The sequence below is a fragment of the Emys orbicularis genome, chromosome 16 (assembly GCF_028017835.1).
Source record: "Emys orbicularis isolate rEmyOrb1 chromosome 16, rEmyOrb1.hap1, whole genome shotgun sequence".
In the NCBI taxonomy this organism is placed as follows: Eukaryota; Metazoa; Chordata; order Testudines; family Emydidae; genus Emys; species Emys orbicularis.
Window position 1 is genome coordinate 12,729,965 of NC_088698.1, and position 22,569 is coordinate 12,752,533.

Sequence of the window (22,569 nt, forward strand, 5' to 3'; positions counted from 1 at the left end):
AAGATATAGATGTGACCAGTTCCCCCCTCCTTGCCCCCTCAGGGTGCCACCTGATGTACTGACGTACCACTGAGCCCACCTGTTCCACCAGCCTGGGCTCCCTTACACTGTCCTGCCGAGCCAGGCCCTCAAGTCTCCTTCAGCACACACACAGGTAGGGACACACCCAGCTGCAGAAAGACACAGACACTGAAATCAGCTCTGCCTGGGTAGGCTTCAGCTAGGGAATTGCCAGCACTCCAGTGCACACCACCTCTGGAGTGTAAACCCAAAATTGTATCGCCTGGCGCTGCACAGAGAACTGTACAGTGTACGCTCGTGACATTCACCTCCTCCCCGAATGTGGAGGAAGATATGCACAGTTTTTGCCCCCCCAATTATGAATTACACAAACTGGCTTTAGAGAAAACAAAAACAAGCTTATTAACTATAAAAGATAGATTTTAAGTGATTAAAAGGTTAGCAAACAGATCAAAGCAGATTACCTACAGGGCCGATTCCCCCGAATTGGGCCCCGCACTCTAATTTTCTTTCTAATTTTTTTACTCACCTGGCAGCGGTCCGGGACTTCAGCGATGGATCCTTCACTCGCTCCGGGTCTTCGGCGGCATTTCGGCGGCGGGTCCTTCAGTGCCGCGGAAGACCCGGAGCGAGTGAAGGACCTGCCGCCAAAGTGCTGCCAAAGACCCGAACCGCCGCCGGGTATTCGAATCAGGCCCCGCACTTCCTAAAGCCAGCCCTGTATCAAATGAAACAAACATGCAAACTAAGCTTAAGATACTAAAGAAACTGGTTACAAGTAGTAATTTCTCACCCTAAATGTTGTTTTAGGCAAATTGCACTGGTTCTTGAAGGCACGCTGCTCTTGTTTGCAGATTAAAACCCCAGGTATTTTTCACAGGCCAGACACCTTTCCAGCCTGGGCTCAGCTCTTCTCCTCTCCCCTCCCCTCCCCCTCCACCCTCCTTTCTTTCTTAGATGTTTCCATCAGTCATCCTGGGCGGGGATTCAGTGAAGAATGAACGCTCTTTGTCACTCCCCTGCCTTAAATAGATTTGGCATATGGCGGGAATCCTTTGTTTTCCGGTATCGGAGGGGTAGCCCTGTTAGTCTGTATCCACAAAAACAACAAGGAGTCCGGTGGCACCTTAAAGACTAACAGATTTATTTGGGCATAAGCTTTCGTGGGTAAAAACCCCCACTTCTTCAGATGCATGGAGTGAAAATTATAGATATTTATGCCTGCATCTGTAATTTTCACTCCATGCATCTGAAGAAATGGGAGTTTTTACCCACGAAAGCTTATGCCCAAATAAATTTATTAGTCTTTAAGGTGCCACCAGACTCCTCTTTGTTTTTGTTTTCCAGTGTGGTTCTTCCCCCCTCTCCCCTCCTCCCCCAGTGTAAAAATACTGGTATTCTGTTATGGAGTCCAGTACCAGGCGACTTGATCACATGATCCTGCAGTGTCAAAGCATCCCTGGAAAGCTTCTCAGGAAGGTGGGAGCATCTTCAAAGACCTATTGTTCTCCCTAATGGTCCATTCATTGACTTGTTCACAGCTAGCTAGCCAGGTAGACTGATTGCATTCTGTCTGGTGGGCAAATATATCGATTTCAATTACAACATAGAATACAAAGTGTACAGTGCTCACTTTATATTTGATTACTAATATATGCACTGTAAAAAACAAAATAAATAGTATTTTTCAATTCACATCATAAAAGTACTGTAGTGCAATCTCTTTATCATGAAAGTGCAACTTACAAATGTTGATTATTTTTGTTATATAACTGCACTCCAAAACAAAACAGTGTAAAACTTTAGAGCCTACAAGTCCACTCAGTCCTGCTTCTTGTTCAGCCAGTCACTAAGAGAAACAAGTTTGTTTACATTTACGGGAAATAATGCTGCCCACTTCTTAATTACAATGTCATCTGAAAGTAAGAACAGGTGTTCGCATGGCACTGTTGTAGCTGGCATTGCAAGATACTTACATGCCAGATGTGCTAAAGATTCATATGCCTCTTCATGCTTCAGCCATCATTCCAGAGGACATGTTTCCATGCTGATACCACTCGTTAAAAAAATAATGCATTAATTAAATTTGTGACTGAACTCCTTGGGGGTGAACTGTATGTCTCCTGCTCTGTTTTACCTGCATTCTGCCATATATTTCATGTTATAGCAGTCTCGGATGATGACCCAGCACATGTTGTTTGTTTTAAGATTACTTTCACTGCAAATTTGACAAAATGCAAAGAAGATACCAATGTGAAATTTCTAAAGATAACTAGTGCACTCGACCCAAGATATAAGAATCTGAAGTGCCTTCCAAAATCTGAGAGGGATGAGGTGTGGCGCATGCTTTCAGAAGCCTTAAAAGAGCAACACTCTGATGCGGAAACTACAGAACCCAAACAACCAAAAAAGAAAATCAACCTTCTGCTGGTGGCATCTGACTCAGATGATGAAAATGAACATGCGTCGGTCTGCACTTCTTTGGATCATTATCGAGCAGAACACACCATCAGAATGGACACACCTTCTGGAATGATGGTTGAAGCATTAAGGGACATATGAATCTTTAGCACATCTGGCATATAAATATCTTGCGACACCAGCTATAATAGAGAACACCTGTTCTCACTTTCAGGTGACATTGTGAACAAGAAGCGGGCGGCATTATCTCCTGCAAATGTAAACAAACTTGTTTGTCTGAGCGATTGTCTGAAAAAGAAATAGGACTGAATGGACTTGTAGGCGCTAAAGTTTTACAGTGTTTTGTTTTGGAGTGCATTTTTTTTGTACATGAATTCTACATTTGTAAGTTCGACTTTCATGATAGAGATTGCGCTACAGAACTTGTATTACGTGAATTGAAAAATGCTACAGGTGTATTTGTTTTTTTACAGTGCAAATATTTGTAATAAAAAATAAATATAAAGTGAGCACTGTACACTTTGTATTCTGTTATAATTGAAATCAATATATTTGAAAATGTAGAAAACATCCAAAAATATTTAAATAAATAGTATTCTATTATTGTTTAACAGTGCGATTAATTGCGATTAATTTTTTTTATCACTTGACAGCCCTAATTATGACACAATCATATCCTAATATTACTATAAAAATATGGGAAGCAGTGTCAATAGACTCCATGGTTTGTTAGAAGATAACAAATTGGTTTGAAGAAGCTTATTGAGTAATTGCTCCATATATCAAAGCCAGTAAAATAACCTTTGATTCTGAATTCATGTTGAAGCTGGTGAGGACTTAAAAAAAACAAATAAAAAAACAACAACCCTGATTTGAAATTGCAGTTAAATGATGGCAAAATTGATGTTGAGAAAGCATTAGCTGGACATTATACCATGTCATTTTCCAGCATGTGATCAGTCCTCACATGCTAGTTTCCAGTCACAACAGAGGAATCAGTACTTATTCTTCAATATGCAGAAGTTTATGTTGAAAGGGGGGTTCTGCCATCAGTAATTCATCTGCAAGCCTTGTTTCCATTATTTCAAAGTCTTGTTCTCCAATGAAACACTGAAAAATGTAACCACTATTTAGTAGTGGAAATCTCAAGTAAACGTCCTGGGAGAAAACAAGGTTATGATCGTGACAATAGCTGGTGTAGAATTACTGTTTTCATCATGTGGCTTGGGGCATTCAAAACCTAGAAACCTGCATGCAAAGAGATAAAACTTCAGAATTAGTTTCTTCAGCATCTTAATTTAGAAAGTCTTGAAAGTATCCTCGGTGGATCTGAATAGTTGGATTCGGTGGTAACTGAATTGTGATTGTTGTTCACAGATTGTAATTTGTTTAAAATGATGTATTATGAAATAATATGGATGTCTTAACACTGTAATATTTTTAACAAATTTGAAATGTATTAATGTATTGAAATTAATCAGATTGGGTGTTAACATTAAAAAACTTTGTTTATAGTGACAGTTTTTGTGCCAATTTGGATTTATAAAAGATTATAGATAAAAATACAATTAAGTATTTTTCAGTATTTTGTTCTTTACCTTCCACAGTTTTGTAAAATTCAAGTGAAATACTCTAACACTAAAATAAGTCAATTCAAAACCCAGCATCTATAACCTAGTTCGTTAGAAATTGTAATCTAAAATTGCAATAGCACTTAATTTCCAGTTACATCATATCCTTGTACAACTGACTTACATATTTATTTATTAAAGCAAGTAATTAAAAATAGAAATAACCATCTCACATAGCGAAAAACGCAGGCAGCTCAGGAAGTTTGAGTGATCTAACTCCGGTTTCCCTTTTCTACCTCTAGAAGCTATAGCCGCTGCCTGCATTATCACGAGGTCCCTATACTGCAGTAGTCCCTTTTTTGAGCTTGGCGGCAGCAGCAGCCTCACTCTTCAAACCCTGGAGATTGTTGGGGGTCAGGGTGGGCTCTGGATAGTGCATGGGGACAGAAGGGGGTTAGCCCAGAGTAGGTACACAGGGAAGTTGGTGCCTGTATATTTTATGTATTTAAATGATGCGCACGCATTTGGGATAGCTAAGGGGAGTACAAAAACAGAAGACAGAAAACCATGATTTTCTTTTCTTAAATTGCATGGTGTTTTAGAGTGCTCACTCCTGATTTTTGAATTTTGGGTGTTGGCAATTCTATGTTCTTCTCCCATCCCTTGATAGAATTTATAAAAAACTAAACACTGTTACTGTAAAATGTTCTGTACTGTTTATAGTAGCTGGAGAATATTCAGGCCATTGTTTTGAACTTCAAAGCACAAATGTACTAACATTTAATGGTGTGTCTCATATCTCACAAACAACTCAAAACAATGGCATTACCCAATCTTTAACTCTAGGACGCATTTAGGTTTTCTGGTTTGTTGTGATTATTTTTCTATTTTTTGTTTATTTTTAGACAAATTATGACTCATTTTTAGGAGTAAAAAAAAATTGTTTTTAAAAATGAAACCCATTTCCCTTGAGTTGTCTAAAAAAATAAATGGCCCCCCACTGGAGTTCCACGCTCCTGGAATCTGCTTCAAACAAGTGTGGGGAGCTTGGTAGGGCTTGCTGGCTCCCTCAGTAGGCAACTTTCAATATTGAAGAAATTGTACATTTTAAGTAATCTTGAAAATTCTGTTCTCAAATTCTTCAGTTGTACTTTGTCACTTTTAACCTAAAACAGGCAACCTAGCATGTTAGCTTCAGCCTAATAAAAGAGTATCAATGCTAATTCCTCCTTTTGTACTAAGACTAGCAAAGGTTTCCATTTTTTTGTAGCATAAGTAACATGGTACCATGTGATTTGAGTCACCCTCACTGTTAATTAGCTTACCACATCCAATGTTAAAAGGTCAGCTAGATGTGAATCTTAGAATATGTAGTCCTGTGAGATAGCTATAGATGTAGAAAAATGTCTGGTTTGAAGTGTTTGAACTTTTCCAAGCCTGAAATATTGTTTTTCAAGCCACTTAGGGGCTTATGTCATTCTTACAAAGAAATTAGCTGTGGCATTAAAAGGGTCTGTAGTTAGGACTATTGGCATAACAAAGCTGATGAATCCAAAGTTGTCAGCCTCCAGAAGAACTATAGATCAATCTGTCTTTGCTCAAATAGTGTCTCCAAATTAGTATCCAGTTTAAATGATGTGAAATGGAATATCCTCATGTGAATAAGTGTGTGGTTTTGCTTGGCATTTTCATTTAGTCTACCGTACGCTATTTTAAAAATATCTTGTAATGTTAGAAAACAGCTCTCCGCCAAGAAATCAAGGGGATTGTTCTGGGTACCAAAATATAGCGTTCAATTTTAAAAATGGGGGGAAGCAGGCAAGAGCATTGTTAGAATTTAAGGTTCTAAAAAGAATCCCGTGTTGCATAATTATCCCTGAAACTAATTGTAACTGATAACCAAATAAACACATTAGAAAGTTCAGTTTTACAACAGAACAAGAACCACACAATTTTACCTTCTGTCAATTTAGTTGTTTAAATTAATGTACATTAAGTGTTTGAATAATCAGAAAGCATGTGCCTACTACTCTGTAGTTTATGCCAAGGTTTTGGATTTTAAGCAGCTTAATACATTGGGTACCTGCAGCCTTCATGTGAGAAAAGTGCTGCCAATATACACAGAAGATATTTGCTTCACAACTGCTCCTGGTATAATGAACCTGAACTAAAAAACATAATTTATCACAGTTGGCCCTACAAATCAAGAGGCCCTGAATCTTTACAGTTTACATATGCATACAGTACCATAGAAGTAGAATGCACCTAAGAGCCAAGGATCAGTGAGGTGGTACTGAATGAGAAATGTATTCCATGTGCGTCTTCATCAGTTACTCAGTTATAGGAATGGAATAATCAATCATGCTGTTCTCTTGTGCATTGAATAACGCAACAAATGAATAATAATCACAGGAGTCAGTCTGTCAGACGCCAGATTAGGAGTTGGTAGTGGTCAAGCTGCTGACCTATTTAAATGAACATCTTACTTCCATATTATGATCTCATTGAATATACTGTAATGTTTGCCCCTCATGCTTTAAATACGGCTTATCTCAAACAGTGCTGTGATACACAAGAATCGGAGCTTTTTCAGGGCTAGAATAGGAATCTTATTCCTGTTGAAATAACAAAGAAGGGAATCATTCCTGATGGCAGCTATCTTGGAGCAGGGAAGTGAAGTGTGAATCCGTAGGTGTGGTAACGCAGCTTTTATTTTTATTTTTAAATGGGAAAATCCATTTAAACGCTGATGGCATCAAAACCTGTATTCAGCATCCTCTGATGTCACTGTGCTTACCTTGCAGGTAACATTTTAGTGACTAAGGTTTTTTTTGTTTTTTAATGTTGTGCATGGTAAGGCAGAGACTGGAATCCTAATACCCATCAAGTTAGTTTACACTAATTTCCCACTTTCAGGAGTGTGTGCTTTGTTAAATAACTTCATGCTTAGACATTCGTTTAATAATTATATAATAAGTATAATTTGAAAAATATAAGTGGTGGTTTCAGGAAGTCTTAAAATTGCACAAGTGGCTTCAGTTGCTCTTTCGTAGACAAATCACTGAGTAAGATGTTATCTTAAAGTGGATTTGACTTATCTTTCCAGATACAGTTAAAAAACTTCAGGACCAAAAGCATGACATGGAAAGAGAAATAAAGACTCTTCACAGGAGGCTACGGGTAGGTTAACACCTACAACCCAGTGTGCAACTAAGCACTAAAAGAGGTGGGGGGGACACCGTAAGAGTGGTACATGAGACATCACCCAGCAATAAAAATATATAGTACAGTCTGCCTGTCTTTCCCTGCACACTGCTCTAAAAATATTCCAGAAATGTTTCAAGGCTGTATAAGAGTGTTGGGATTTCAATATGTAGAGGTAGAAACTGGTCTTACTGGGCATTATTGGTGGTGGTAGATACCAAAGACAAAGCACATGGCAGACTTACTAATGGGCGGGAAAGCGAATATTACTGTGTTTAAAAGCGTTAGAATAATTCTGGGGAGAGGGGCATCAGCTCAAGGATGAAGTTAAATGCTTCATCTTGGGATAAATTTACTAAACCATTAAAGAATTAACTATATCTTTTCTTTTTTTAGAGAAAAGGAAATTTTAGGACCTCCCCAATGCTCCTGCTCCAAAACCCCAAAGCTGATTACTGATGAAATTATCTTCATATTTAAGATTTGTAACTTTAGTGTTTTACTTTTGGACTGTCAAATATGAGTACTTTTACCACCCGCTTAAATCTTCCACTCTGAGAGTTCAGTGGAACTTTGCATCAGGATAATTCTTTGATTTCAAACTCCCAGTTGCTGCTGTTTACAGTTTTGGTTATTTATAGGAGGAGTCCGCAGAATGGCGTCAGTTCCAAGCTGATCTACAGACTGCCGTGGTCATAGCAAATGATATCAAATCTGAGGCCCAGGAGGAGATAGGGGACCTAAAGCGTAGACTGCATGAGTCTCAGGAGAAAAATGAAAAGCTCACTAAAGAGCTGGAAGAAATAAAGTCACGCAAGTATGTTAATGAAAACGGAGTTACGTATTTTTGTTGCTTTTACACAATTTGAGACGTTAATTTCTTAACTGTCACTGTTGAGACTCATGGAAAGTCACAGAGCGAGACTGTCATTTTGAGGCAAGATCATTTCAGCCTAAGATCTCTCTGCATACTTCTAGGAACAATTCTGAAAGAATGGGCAAACCTGTAAGAGAGGGGTTTTTTTCATAGCTGGCTTTTTAATTTTCTGCAATGGAGGAAATGTACCTGTTTTGGCACTTTCGCGCAGACACAAAAAGGAAAGTCATTTGTCTGTTTTTAGTCCCAAATAAGAGTCCATAACTTGGGCTTAGCTTCCCTGAGTAGAGCATGGAAAGCAAGCAATGAATGTCTCTTCTGTGCTGTTGCAAGTATATTTTGCTTAGCTGCCAGGCTCTTTAGAGGGGAGCAAAACACAAGCTTATCTTACTATGGAGAAGAGAGGGTTTGTTTCTTGACAACTAGGCTACTCAGATAAAAGATGTTAGATTCTCACTTGTGACCTGTTATAGCTTGAATTGAGACAGAAATCCCTACTTAAACCGGGGCATTCTTGCATCTGGTATTTGATTTCTACTTATGGCCTTGATTTTTTTGAGGCTAGAGTTTACAAATGACTATGATCAGTCAGTTTCAAAGGAAAGGAGTTTGTCCCAGTCAGATACGTCCCAGTCAGATACGTAGTGCTTAGTTTCTTTGGAGCAGGGGATAGTCTTTTTGCTGACTTTATACAGTGACTAGCACAGTGGTGCCTGTAGTTGCTACTGCAATACTTAATTACTGCAGTAATTTTTTTTTCCCAAAAATACCATCAGAAAATAATCTTAGTATTACTGCATAGCTCATTCCATGAACTTCCAGCAGTGTGCTATTTAAGAAATATAATGAGAAACCAATCACTAAAAGCCTCACCTGTAAAAGGGACTTTCCTATATATTGAACAGCAGCCGAAACAGTATGCTTCTTATCTAAAATTAAATTATGCTTACGGCACTTTGGAAAACAGGCAACTAGGATTTTCTGCAGTTGCTGTCAGCTTTCTTCAATAATAAGCCTTTGCCTCATAATCAACTGGTTGTGGAGGTTTTTCTGTAGTAGTGATTTTTCAGTGATTACATCAGTCAGGCATCTTTCAAAAAAACACAAAATTCAGTCTTCAATGAATCCCTAGCACATACAGCATACAGCTCAGACACAATCCATGTTTTTCCCAGTCCTGCCAATCTACCTGAATCCTGACGACTAGTCCTCTCTAGGAGTTGAAGAGTTGTTTGGTCTCCATGGCTATTTGGTCCTTTTGATTCAGACTGGAGACTCAGCAGTTACAATTACGATGTTTGTGATGTGTATACATGTTCCCATTATTAAAACCTTCGATAAAGTGCCAAGTAAATTAACACTGGTAAATACAGATATAAATCTTTGAGGCAGGGAACACCTGAACACCAGAGTGGGCTGAGAGAACTTATTTTTGCAGTGGAATTTTGCACAGGCTGCATATGTGAGATGTAGAGAGCAGACTGGAGGAGGATATAATTGAAAATAAGAGATGACCTGGATGGTGAGGGTAAAGCAGATTAATCTGAAGTGAAGCTACCAATTTGAATAGGCTGTCAGGTAGTAAAACTCCTGATTACTATTGGCCTAGGAGATACTCATACCAGGAGTTTAGAGAGATTAATGCCTTAAGTCAAAATGTCGTAGCACCCACATTTGATAGGAGTGTCTAACCTAATCTGTGAATTTTCAAAATAAGAAGTTTGCAATTTATGCTTTGCATTACAGGGATCCGGCATCTCTAGAAAATCTGTTCATTAAATTGAAATGAATCAGACTAATTGTGAGGTGTTTGAATCCCCTTGTTGAAGCTAAGGCTTGACTTTGCAGTATCAATTCACTACCCTGGTGGGTAAAATATATTGGAATAATAAATGTACTGGCTGCAAATCAGCTAAAATCGATTTTTCCTTGGAATCAGTGTTAACAATGTAACAGAATCATCTACCAAATGTCAACTTGAAAACAAGCCTTTTATGCAGTAGTCATGCTTTCGGATGTCAGAAGCCTATTGCTTGGTTTGTTCTGATACTGATTCCAGAAGGGCTTTCTAAATCCATGTTACTTGCAGATAAATAGGTAAAGGAGGTAAAATAATCTACCGGTAATTGTTTTCCTAAGAACAAAGAACTCAAAGGTAACTGAAAATGATTCTTTAAAAACTTCTTGTAAGATTCCAAAAGAAGAGAAACGGTATAGCTGCTGTTGAAAAATGTAGTTAGCATGGTATTTGATCTGAAACTGAGGCAATGAATAACCCCTCAGATCCGCGGAGGGGGGAAAGGGGGAAAGGCAGCTTTCTCCAGACAGAAGGATGGTTCCTCCATCAGAGTGACAGTGAATGTCATAACCAACATAAACTTAGGTTGAAAGGGCCCTTCCATTCTAAAACCTGTGTCCTTTGGGTTGCAACTAGAGTTTAGTCTCAATTCAAAGCTGAACTTTAAAAATATATTCCTCCCCCCGCCCCCCCCAAAAAAGGCATAAAAAAGTTTGTCCCTTTCAAAAATAATTGTAAAGGAGTTTCTTATTTTGATGATTTCAGTGGATTAGTTTTTAATCTATGGCAAATTTGAAGTTTAACTCACTAGAAAACACAAGACCCTAAACTTGACTCTTGATAGGTAAAAAGCCTTTCAGTTCACTTAGGGTCTCTTGTTGACAGATACTAAAGAAGTTGACTGGTATTTAAGGCTGTTAATCTAAACCTAAATTACAACAAATAGCAAAATAGGTTAATATAATGGGTAGAGTTATGAGCTCAATTCCTGTGTTTACATTTAAGCCTTTTGACATAAAGAAAATATTTTTCTGATGTGGCTAAGATGGCCTAGCTTTTGTTTACAGGCAGGAAGAGGAACGTGGCCGGGTATACAATTACATGAATGCTGTAGAGAGGGATTTGGCAGCTCTGAGACAAGGAATGGGTCTGAGTCGCAGGTCATCCACTTCCTCGGAGCCAACTCCCACCGTAAAAACACTAATCAAATCCTTCGACAGTGCTTCACAAGGTAATTACTTCTAGCCAGTGTAGTAGCTATACAAAGTTAGAGGTTTGTGTATGTTAACATGTATGCTTCTGATGTTCTGGCTGATTCAAAATTCAGCTGGATGACACTACAATAGCAAGATCTGAAACAAACCCACGTACACTAAATTACATTACTGGGGTACATTACTGTTAAGTAATTATCCTTTCTCTTCCTCTTTTCTCCTCAACCCCAGGGGTTGAATGTTCTCTATCTCTCACTGTCACTTACCTAGTGATTTGGATACTAGAGGCTTTGTGATTCAGCACTGTCACTCAACAGGAATATAATACCAATTGTACACTCAGCTGTGTCCCCAGCTTAAGGATATATTCAGTACTCCCATTAAGACACTGACATTAATACATGCCCCCAAATGAGCGTCCTAGAAGCTATATAATGACTAGCACCAAGTTTTTCAAAAAAAAGCCTGAGCTCCTAAAATCCATATTTTAGTGCCTGTCAGAGAACTGTCGACCCTACTTCTCCCATTTACCTCAGTGGGAACTATTGGGCACTCAGCACTTTAGGAAATGAGACGTGTAGATTTAGAGCCTGACTTCAAGGTCCTGTTTGTGACGTTCTTATACAAATTTAGGGCTTATCTACATGGTGAAATAATGCATTTTCTGGGCTTGTGATTTCCAAATCACACTAATGCATTGCGCATTAATTAGTCTGTGTAGCTCCTGCTGGGGTGTACTACCTAGTGCACTATACCAGTGCTTGAAACAGTATTACATTAAATTGTACTAGGGAACCTTCAGTATGCACCAGTAGGTGCACAGACCAATTAACGTACAACGCTTAGTGTGCTTTAGAAATCACATCCCCTGTAGAGAACGTTACCCCAATGTGTAGACAAGCCCTTAGTCTCATTTACATTAAGACAGCTTTACGTTGCTCTGGTAGTATAAAGGGGCCTTAATGTGGGTGTAAATTACATTTTAAATTACATTTACATGCACTTTAAGGTCCCTTAGCGGTACCAGAGTGATATAAGCAGCCGTAATGTAAATGGCAACCCACTTTTATGTTCGCCGCCTGAAGACCTGTCATATGATTCAGTTTAATCTATAAATTGTATGGAGATTCTGTAGATTGTCATATTTCTACATTTGTGTTCTCCCTGTTAGTGTTTGTCTTTGTCGCTTTCAACCTTCTCAGCTCTAATTTGAGGGCTGTTCATGTTTTTGTTCATAATAATTGTGCAAAAAATTCTAGTAAAAGGAGGAAGTAACATGAGTGAATCAGCAGAAAACTTGCTCATCTGTAGCTTTGGATAAGGATCCGATTGCTCAGACAAATAAAAACTATCCTTCTGGTAAGAAATTTACATCATTTGCTAGTCATGCAATTAGGGAATCAGCTGACTGGCTTGGCAAAATGAGGTTTATACACAAGTTGATGGCACTTCTATCTGAAATTTGGAAAATTTGGAGGGGGGAGATGAAGGGGACTCTCAGTTCCTTGCATCTGGTTAGCAGACCCAGCAACTACAACTACCTCTGTGATAGTTTGTAGATGAAATAACTGGTTGGTGGCAGCCGTTAACATCTTCCAGCAGAACAGTATCCCTTATCTTAGCTCTAGCCTTTTTCCCAATATAGTGTGAAAATGCTAACTCCCTGAATGCTTCTCCAGAACAGAAAGAAAGGAAATTAGAATGGTGGAGTGGTAATAGGTGGCATGGTGGGTGCAATGGAGGTGTTCACAGAGCTCCTACCATGTAGGGAGAGGAAATAGGGTTCCCTGGTGGTGGAAAATGGGGGACCCTGATATGGGGGTTAGTAGGGAATGAGGGGGGCACACAGCCCTTGGCATGGGTGGCGAAATGGGGGTGATGGTATGTGGGGAGGATGACATGGGGGATAATCCAACCCCCTGAAATGCGGCAGAGGGGTTAATGAGTGGGGAATGGAGGACCCTAGCATGGGTCAATGTGAGTTAGAGGCTCTGGCATGAAGGCTGGTTGCATGGAGTATCTGAAATAAAGATGGATGGGTGGGTGTCACACAGACAATTTGTGGGGGAAAGGGAGGAAAGTATGGAGCCCCGATATGTGCAATGTACACTGCCTAGAGATGCAACGAAGAATGTAACTCTCTAAATTAGAAAACCAAAGCCACTTTTGGTATGTAAAACTTCAAGTTAAGTGGGGGGGAGGGGGGGAGGGATTTTTTTTGTGAACAGCTAGATACTGTAAATAGTTTTATATGGTTTCTATTTTTGATATAGTGCAGGCTTATGTTAGGAGGTGACCAACATAGTACTCGAGCATTTTTGAAACTTTCAAAGTTGCTTTCCAAAAAATGAGCACTGCACAATGTAAGCAAACAAAACACTTGTCAGGTTCTGCCCTTAAACAGTTGTCTTGACATGTGGCTATATGGCCACTTCTCCATTTGACTGAAAACCATGCTGCATTTGGGATAGCTTCCTTTTTATTTTTCCATTAGTTCCAAGCCCTGCCACAGCCACAATTCCTCGCACTCCTCTCAGTCCAAGCCCGATGAAAACACCCCCAGCAGCTGCAGTGTCTCCTATGCAGGTAAGTGCATGTGATGGTATTTAATCCTTTGTTTGTCAAAGAAATCATGCAAAAGGTGATGATGGTATTATACAGACACTGATTGACTTTGTTGGCAACTGTAGTAAAATATTGCCTCAGGTAAATAGTTTCTGAAATGTAGAGTTGGACAAAGGGACTGATACAGCCTAAGGGCACTTTTAAAAAAATTATTGTCCTTAAAGCCCAATTCTGTTAGGGTGAAACAACTTCTCCCCCATATCTTACTGTTGATACAGAGGCAGTCTGTCTCTCCTCCCTCCCCATTTCCAAGGATGTTGTCAGGGCCAACTTTGCTTCCCATGTCGACAAATCACTTCTGACTGCCCCTTTAAGCAATAAGTTATTTTCTTTGGGGGTATATTATTATGAAGGAACATCTTATTGCATGCACTGTTTGGTTATGTGCCATCTTTAACCAACTGGAGTACTAAAAAAATTATCAAAGGTTTGTTTAATGCATGTGTAACTTATAAAGGTTTTTTTGGGGGGGGATGGTGAGGGTGGGTCATTGAGTAAGAAACACTGAAAAACAAAATTCTATAGTCGGAGACTAAGTATTCCTGTGCTACTGTGAATTGATATTCTTGTAACGTGGAAGGCTAACTTCAATCTTCCTGAACCCATCTGTCAGTTTTCAGTCCTTTGTCTCCTTTGGGCGATAGAGGTCATGCATCTGTGTGGGATTGGTCATCAGCCTTTGATACAAATTTATCAGTGTTGCGGGCCTCACTATAGGACCTGTATTAGAGGGATGAAGTCATAAGTTGGCTATTTTTATTCATTATATAGGGATACAGAGAGTTATGTTCAGCGTGTTGATGTACCCTAGATTCTCTGTCCCCTTTCCAGCCTCCCACCCCTTGGTTCAACTGCAGGGGAGAACATCAAGTATCACAGGATTGCATAGTTATCAGTATACTGAGCATGTTGCTCGGTCTTGCTTTCTATGAACCTGGACACCATTGTTTTGTTTTCTCAGTATCAGGATGAGGTGTGGACGTGGACGAAAGCCAACAGGGTTAGGCTCAGAACAGATAAGAGTAAAGGTAGCTGGCAGGATGAAGCATTTTGAGGAACTGGCAGTGCTCATTTCCTTCAGTGACAGTGTATGCTCACTTATCAGTACTTCTTCTATTAGATTCAGAGTATCGCAGGCCAGAAATGCTACCAATTTATTGTAATATGTGGTGGCACAATTTTACAATTGTTGACGTGAGAGGAAGCACCTTTTTGAATCCTGGCTTGTGGCAGTGAAAGAATGTTTGAAACCTGTTGTCCAAACATGGCAGCATTTTATAGTGCAGATATTGATAAGTCATATCCCTTCACACTGAGACTCAAATAGCTTCACAACAAAAGGGGAGAAATTAGATGTTTTAATCAGAAAATTTGTTGCTTTCTGTGGTGAAGTCAGCAGTGAGAGTGTTTTCAGAAGACAGCTGGATCTGACTAGCTTTGTGTCAGCTGGGGGTTCAGTCGGCATTGATCTGCCTTTATATTTTTTTCTTTGTTCATGAAATGAGCACGCTTAATCTCACATTCTGAAAGGCTAGACTAGAGGTTTGGCAACACCAAAGTCTTTTCACTGTAGCCTGAGGCTTATTTGCTTTATTTATTCATAAATTAACCATGAACCTCAGTTCTTTGTAACCAAAATAACATCTTAAACTAGTGGAGAGCTAGCGCATGCTGCTTGCTACTCTTCATTTGAGGTTCTTTGTCTGCCATAATTTGAATCTTGAATTGCACTTCTGGTGCACAAGCAGAATGTCAGAAGTGGGATGTTCTCTGGAGTGGAAGTAACTCCCTGAAAAAGGAACGTAATAGTGTAACAGAGCAACTTTGCCTCTAATTTCTTTTGAAAATATGTGGTTTTACTGAATGTGTGTAACTATGCAAAGAGAATTTTCTGTGTTGACCTTATTTATGTTGCATTATATCTAAACAGCCAATTATAGTGAAGGAATGGTGTAATGAGGTTCAGAGAATTTCCGTCATGTTACCACATTGATTTCTACTGTCTTCCCCTTCAAGGCACTAAATAATTCAGTTCAGCCTACTTCTTAGAATTTGTCTTCTATCAAGTCTCCCCTACCAGTGATGTCAGCCTTCATATTCTGTTCATTATTCCTTCTTTAGTTACAGTGGAAAAGCAAGATTTAAGAGTGTGACTGCCTGGGACAGTTCCAAGGTTGTCATCATGGCGATGAGATCTGAGTTAAGCTAGAAGAGTTGTCCACTGCCCGAGTACTGAAATCCTTTAGAACAAGTAACCTTGAGCTAGCACGCTAAAGATATTGGTGTGGCTGCAGTGGCACAAGCAGTAGTGTGGGCTAGCTGCCTCAGCACAATCATGCCTGACCCCCTGGTTCATACTTGGGTACCTCGCCTGAGTCACTGCCCATGCTGCTGCAGCCGCGCTGCTATTTTTAGTGACCTAGCTTGAGCAGAGCTACCACATATCTACGTGCTGTGGAAAGCATGCTCTGTGTGGCAGGGTAGACATCCATACCCTTGCGGACTCGGTTTCTTTGTGGTAGCACTTAGCTGATCAAGCGGAGACTCTGGGTCAGTGTGACAATCTGTATGCCAACACAAATCCCATTTATACCCATCCTGGTATTCCGGTAAGATGGACAGACTGTCGAAACCAGGTTTTGGAGTGAGACCCATCTGCATTTATGACCAGATGCAAACATAGGCATACCTCCCTTGATGATCCAAGTCAGTATCATTGTGTGATAGAACATCACAGCCCAATCATAGCATGTTGCTGTTTAATATTTTCAATGCAATATCTTACTACACTCTTCCAATTCAGAAAAGGAAAGCGTTAAGGTGTCTCTCTTGTTCTTACTCTTATTCTCTCTTCAGTCCAGTCCTGGCTGTTGGGAGAGGTATTTCTCCTCTTTTCCTTCTTCTGCTGAGCTCCTCATTTCCCTAGACTACTGGTAGGCTGGTGTCTGTGATTTGATCCATTTTATCAGCACTCAAACCATCTTACGTGTGTCAGGCATCTCTGGCAAATCTAATGTGTGAATATTAAACATTTTGTATAATTTAACATTTTTAATCTTACTTTATGCACCTATAAGGATTACAAAGCATAGTAATAACTGCAACATATCTAGGAATCGTTATGACCTCCACTAAAATGCAGTCAACATGGTGGTGGAGTAGAGCAGCTGTTTAGCAGTGCATACCTATGTTGCAAAACACTTTAGGAAAAGAGGCATCTATCTATACTTCAGTGTCACTTCAGTAGGAGGATGTCACCAACGTTGGGCTTAAATGCCAGTGTCATATTTAACTTTGCTGAGCAAACTGGGGTTATGTTTAATCTAGTATTTTAAATTACTTTTGACTCGACTGCAACATTCAAGTCTTACATGCATTTTCCTGCTCTGTGCTGATAAGTGACATCGGCAAGTGCAGCCCAGCCTGGTGTTTCATCCCTCCATTTTCACCTCAGCCGAAAGCACGTAGGCAGAACGATAAGATTTAGTCAAAGTGGAGTATTTCTGTGATTGTCACTGTTTCTCCTTAAACTGTGATAACAAAAATTCCTCAGTTTCTAACTTTTCCCTCGCTCTACTGGTGTTTGCGACAATGGGAGCCCTAGAGTTGACTTGCTACTTATATTGTAATCATTGCCATCTAGCTCAAAGCAGGTCTAGTTGACAGCTGGCAGCCCCGTTACACTAAGGCTCCTACCATTGATTTATCTGAACTGGTGTTGACAATAATGGGGAATTTTTGCAAAATTTCCCATGTGTAGATGAGGTTTCATCTGAATGTCTGAGTGAGGCACTCAATGTAAAAGTACAAAAGATATCTCCTTCAATGGGGAATTAAGTGTAGTATATTTCCCTCCTAGTAGCTAGAAAACTGATTAAACAGGGTTAAGAGAAAAAGTGAATACATAGTTTTTTCTTTTTTTCTTCCTGGAAAGCGCTATTTTTAAAAATGTATATTTAATTCTCGTGCACCTGGACTAATAGCATTAGGGTCTTAGAGTGTAAGTTCTTCATTGCAGGGACCATGTCTGCCTCTGTTTGTACAGCATCTAGCAAAATGGGACCCAGTCCTGATTAGGCCCTCTGTAATTAGGCTTTACTGTAATACAAATATATAATAACTTACAGATAAGCAGACAGAGATTGGTAATGTGTGCTGGCTTCCCCACACACTTTTTACAGCTAACCTCAGGTACTCAGGATTATGGTTTAGCGATGTTTACCAGTGTCCACCAGGGACTTAAAATACGATTTTTGGAGGTTAATGGTCTAACTCAGTCCATCACCATTCTGCCTCTTAAATTGAAAAAACTTTGTACATGCAGATTGCTTTCCTTTTTTAAAAGGATCGGGTATGTTTCTATTTCTCTTTATGAATTGATTAGTAACTCCCATCGTTCTAGCCTGGGTGATTTCCAGGAAGCCTAACTTAATCAAATTGTTTTCTGCATGATGGATTTCTGTATTAACCTAAGAAAGTACCAACACCATAACATTTAAAATTAGATTTTTGATGTCTGAAACTGTTAACTTAATTATTTATGCTAACAGATAATAAGCAGGAGATCCTTACTATCTAGCAGAACTTTTGCCTTCAGCTTGGAAATGGCAGTGAGAAAAAAGTAACTGACACTACATGTTCTTATTGTTAGTGAGATTGTGCACTTGCTGTTCCTCTCTTAGCATAGTAAATCTTATTTGTAATTCTGAGACCACTTTTTTGTTGTTAAACATATTAGGCCAGATTCATCCTTACTCCAGGGGTAAATTAATCTGTACTTATATTTGAAAGTAAATATCAATAATACTTTCCCCCCCACTGTTAGTGTTTCTAGGCATTTTTAGTTTTGTTTTTAGCTCTCCACTGTGGTTTAGAATAAGCCTGCACCCTCGCTGGCAAACAGCAATGTACATTTTTCTGACTCCCATATAGTATCTGGTATATTTATATCAAACTTATTTTTTATATAAAGAGCAAGTATAATTTTACTTTTTATAAAATACCTTTACTTTTTGGGAACAGCACTGAATGGAAAGTCCAGTTTATTTAAGACCGTGGACATCTTTCATTATACAGTTCATTCAAATGAGCCTGACTTTAACGCCCCCACCCCTTTCCTCCTTCCAGTTCTTAATGTGGTTTGAAAAGTGACCAATAGGAGCTACAGAATACAGATTGCGAATAGTCTTTAATATCAATATTTAACATTATGGCTCACATCTGGGCGCCCTTCATTGTCTATATTGAAGACGTGTGTATCCCTTTTGTCCTTTTGATAACATTTTGTTTTCGGTATTGTGGGCTTTGACTATTGACGTGTCCAGTTCCTCAGAACTGGCTTGTAGGAGACAGTTAACGTTACACTTAAAGCGCAGTTCTAGTGACAAATCTAGTCCCAACAGTGACTGGTGGGTTTTCTTTTGTTTTTTTTTAAAGTCGGGTTCCGTACTGGTGTCTGATTCTATATCAAACGAGTGTAGTTTACAAGTGTGTAACACCATCCCTTATGCTCATCATAGTCTCAGTCAAGCAAAATTGTTTCTTGCACCTCATCATGTGTAATTAAGGTTCTGCAGGGCAGATTATTCCCTTTGTGACACCTATGCTGCATGTCACTGTCTTAGTAGGCTAGTACAGATGTTGCTGGTTGGAACTCAGTAAATAATTCAGTTGATCCATTTCCCCCTAAAATTTCCCAGAATATCTGTGGCCTGTCTACATTAGTGCAAACACTGGTGGGATGAATGATAGAAAATTCTAGGGGAAATTGGCTAGAGTAGACATGGCTGGATATAATGGTATTGGCTCTGAAGTACCAACAGAAGTAAAAAGCAGAAAACCTAACAAACTTGTTTTATGACCAGTAGAAATGACAAACATACCGAAAGTTACCAGCTGAGTAAGACAGTCACTTTTCTGACCCTATCTCAAAGAATGTTTGTTTTTAAAGTACTGTACGTAGGAGAACATGGGGGTTGGGGAAGTAGTACTGAAACATGGGTAGGTGGAGGTGTGGAGCTGTGTTCCCTTGCTTCCAGGCTAGGAGTACTGTGGAGGCTCCATGTTTATATAGGCTTTAGCAGGAGCTTTCTCCTGGAGGTGGGGGAGGTTTCCACTAATGTGGAGTCTTTGAGAATGGTAGAATTGGAAAGGGAGGTCTTCCTTCATCCTCTATGCCAGTGGTTTTCAAACTTTTTAGGCTGCGTACCCCTTTCCAAATAATATAGTCTAATACGTGCCCGCATCTGAAATAGGGTCATAATATGCCTATGCTTAGATTGCCAAGTCTTACTAAATAAATGTATTATCCACCATGACAGGATTTTTCTCACATACCCCCTGACAAGAGCTCGCATAACCCAGTTTGAAAACCACTGCTGTATGCTAAGAGGGCTGGAGTGCTCACAGGGCTAGCCCAAAGATAGGCAATGCAGCAGGTGATTGCCTGATGATCCTTGGTAGAGGAAAGTGTTTAAAAACAAGCCCTAAGAGGGTTTTTTTTTCTTTCTTTTTGTTTGTTGTTTTTTTTAACGACGGTGAGGGGTGGGGGATCGTAGAGAAATAAGGGACAGGTTTAGGTTTAAATCTTACAACCCTTACTGCTGTTCCGCCAAGAGTTTTGGCTTCTCAATTTTGGCAGGCCAGATACAATTATGTTTAATATTTGGGAGGGGCATAGCCCCCAGGACATCAGTGGGAAGCGTTGATTGAGTTGAGACTGTGTGTGATCTGAGTACACAGTGCCTAGCCAAATTAAAATGTATTTATTCCTCTTTGAATTTTATCCTTTTCTTTCAGTTATAGCTGTTATTTCCTTTGTAAAATAGGGAAATTCACTCTGACGTGGTGGTTAAAGTTTCTGAATAAGTGGAGAACATTAGCTTTTAAAATGAGCCATCAGAAGCAATTTCATGCATGGATTAGAACTAGCTCTCCCAGGGCTTACTTGATCTGCAGTTGACAGCATGTTTAAACGAAGAAATATCCATCTTTATAGCATTTAGGATCCCATAGATAATCTGATAATGAAGTGATGAAATACAATTCCTCTTGCTGTATTATGGGGGTTAGACTCCTGGACACTGGCAGTTTTCTCATTTTCTTGCCAATGCAAAAAGGTTGTTATATATGAGAGCCACGCTAGAGTCAATAGCCTGGTAATCCTGTGTATGCAAGCACATGTTGCGAACTCTATACTTAAGGTTTAATTTTTTTATCATATCTTTGAGTTTAGCTTGTCTATATGACTTGGCGTGAGAAGCACCTGAGCCTTTAATCTCCTGAAGATAAGGGGGCCGGCTCATTTAGCCATCTTATCTTAGCATGGGCCAGATGGGAAACTGACAGGATGTTCATTTTAAACTCTTTAGTGGGCTGATCAGATAGTTAAATGTAAGAGGGACAAGGTAAGTAAATAATGAAGGTATACTATAACTTGCATTAGATATTTTGAAACCAAATATAATTTTCCAGGAAATAATGCAAATAATTTACAGAGAGAATCAGGAAAGACTAACAGCTGGTCTCAGTGAATGTAAAGAATGATTATCAAACTGTTCAACTACTGAAAGAATAGTGTGTGCATCCAGTGGGTGTGTTTGACTTCATTGGAAAATACTGCAGATTGACACTTCTGTAAACAAGGCAGATTCAGACCTGTAGTGGCGGAATGACAACATGCTGCATGCAAAATCCAGATTTCAGAATAAATATGTATTTCCACAATATAGCCTATTGGTTCCAAAACAGTAGTCCACACATGATTTGCATGCGATCGGTGGAACACTATCGGATCACACAATGCTGGCTTTCCTTCTTTTCAGAGAGTAAAGATTCATTACAGCTGAAAATATGTAAATGTTTACAAAGAAAAATACTAGGAAAGTAGTTGCTGTAGTTCCTCAATGATGGTATCCAGGAGGCTGTGCTTGAATGGAATGTGAGGTCTCCCAAAGACAGTATATGGGACATACAGTGGAGTCAGCATATCAAAAAAATCAACATTAAAGTGCAGCTCTACTCTGAAAGTGAGTGTAGAAATGGCATTTTGGAGTTCCCCTTTTTTTTCAGTGAGTTTCCACGGGTGCAACTGGTTGGAATTTAGTAAATTCAGTTGAACAAGAAAAAATAAAAAATCCAGCTCGATTTTTGTTGAGTAGGATCTGTAAAGAGCAGTGAGAACTTACTTGTATCACTAAAAAGACAGGACATTGAATTCCCACAGGTCAAAAATCTGTTAAAATTGTGCTAATTTTACATAGTTACCTTTCAGAGTAGAACTGCAGTTCAGAGGACCTTCATGTGGAAAATTAGATTGATATCATAAAGGTATGATAAATGTTTAACAAAGATATTTACTTTCAGTTGTTTGTAGAGTGCTTCAAATTAAATAGGTGGTAACAAAACCTAACCCATTCTGAATAAAAATCACTCTTTGATTCAGGTTTCAATTCCTTGGTACCTGGAACGTCAAACCTACTATCGTTTGGTAAATAAGACTTAGGGCTTGTCTACACATAGAAGTTGCACCGGTTTAACTAAAGTTGCAATATTAAACCCGTGCAGCTTTGTGTGGACTCCTTCCACATTTTATACACACAGCTGCATGGGTTTAATATTGCGACTTTAGTTAAACTGGTGCAATGTCTGTGTGTAGATCAGGTCTCAGGTAAAAAGTAACATTCAGGCCTTCTTTATATATCTCACAGAAGCAAAAATGAGCATGAATTCTCTTTGCATGTTGCCTTATACCAATCTGAACATATTTATGCCACATTCTGACACTACTATAAGGCCTGGTCTACACTGGGGGGGGGGAGAGATTGATCTAAGATACGC

The 22,569-nt window shown here is 39.3% G+C and overlaps 1 protein-coding gene across 1 annotated transcript in view; it reads left to right on the plus strand.

Moving 5' to 3' along the window:
* The window catches only part of SPECC1L (sperm antigen with calponin homology and coiled-coil domains 1 like), a 100,519-nt gene that overhangs the window by 33,755 nt on the left and 44,195 nt on the right, over positions 1–22,569 (plus strand). Inside the window, exons 6-9 of the mRNA XM_065418038.1 lie at positions 7,120–7,193; positions 7,859–8,034; positions 10,960–11,123; positions 13,601–13,692. Coding sequence (XP_065274110.1) covers positions 7,120–7,193; positions 7,859–8,034; positions 10,960–11,123; positions 13,601–13,692 — 506 coding nt within the window. The remainder of the gene's footprint in view (positions 1–7,119; positions 7,194–7,858; positions 8,035–10,959; positions 11,124–13,600; positions 13,693–22,569) is intronic.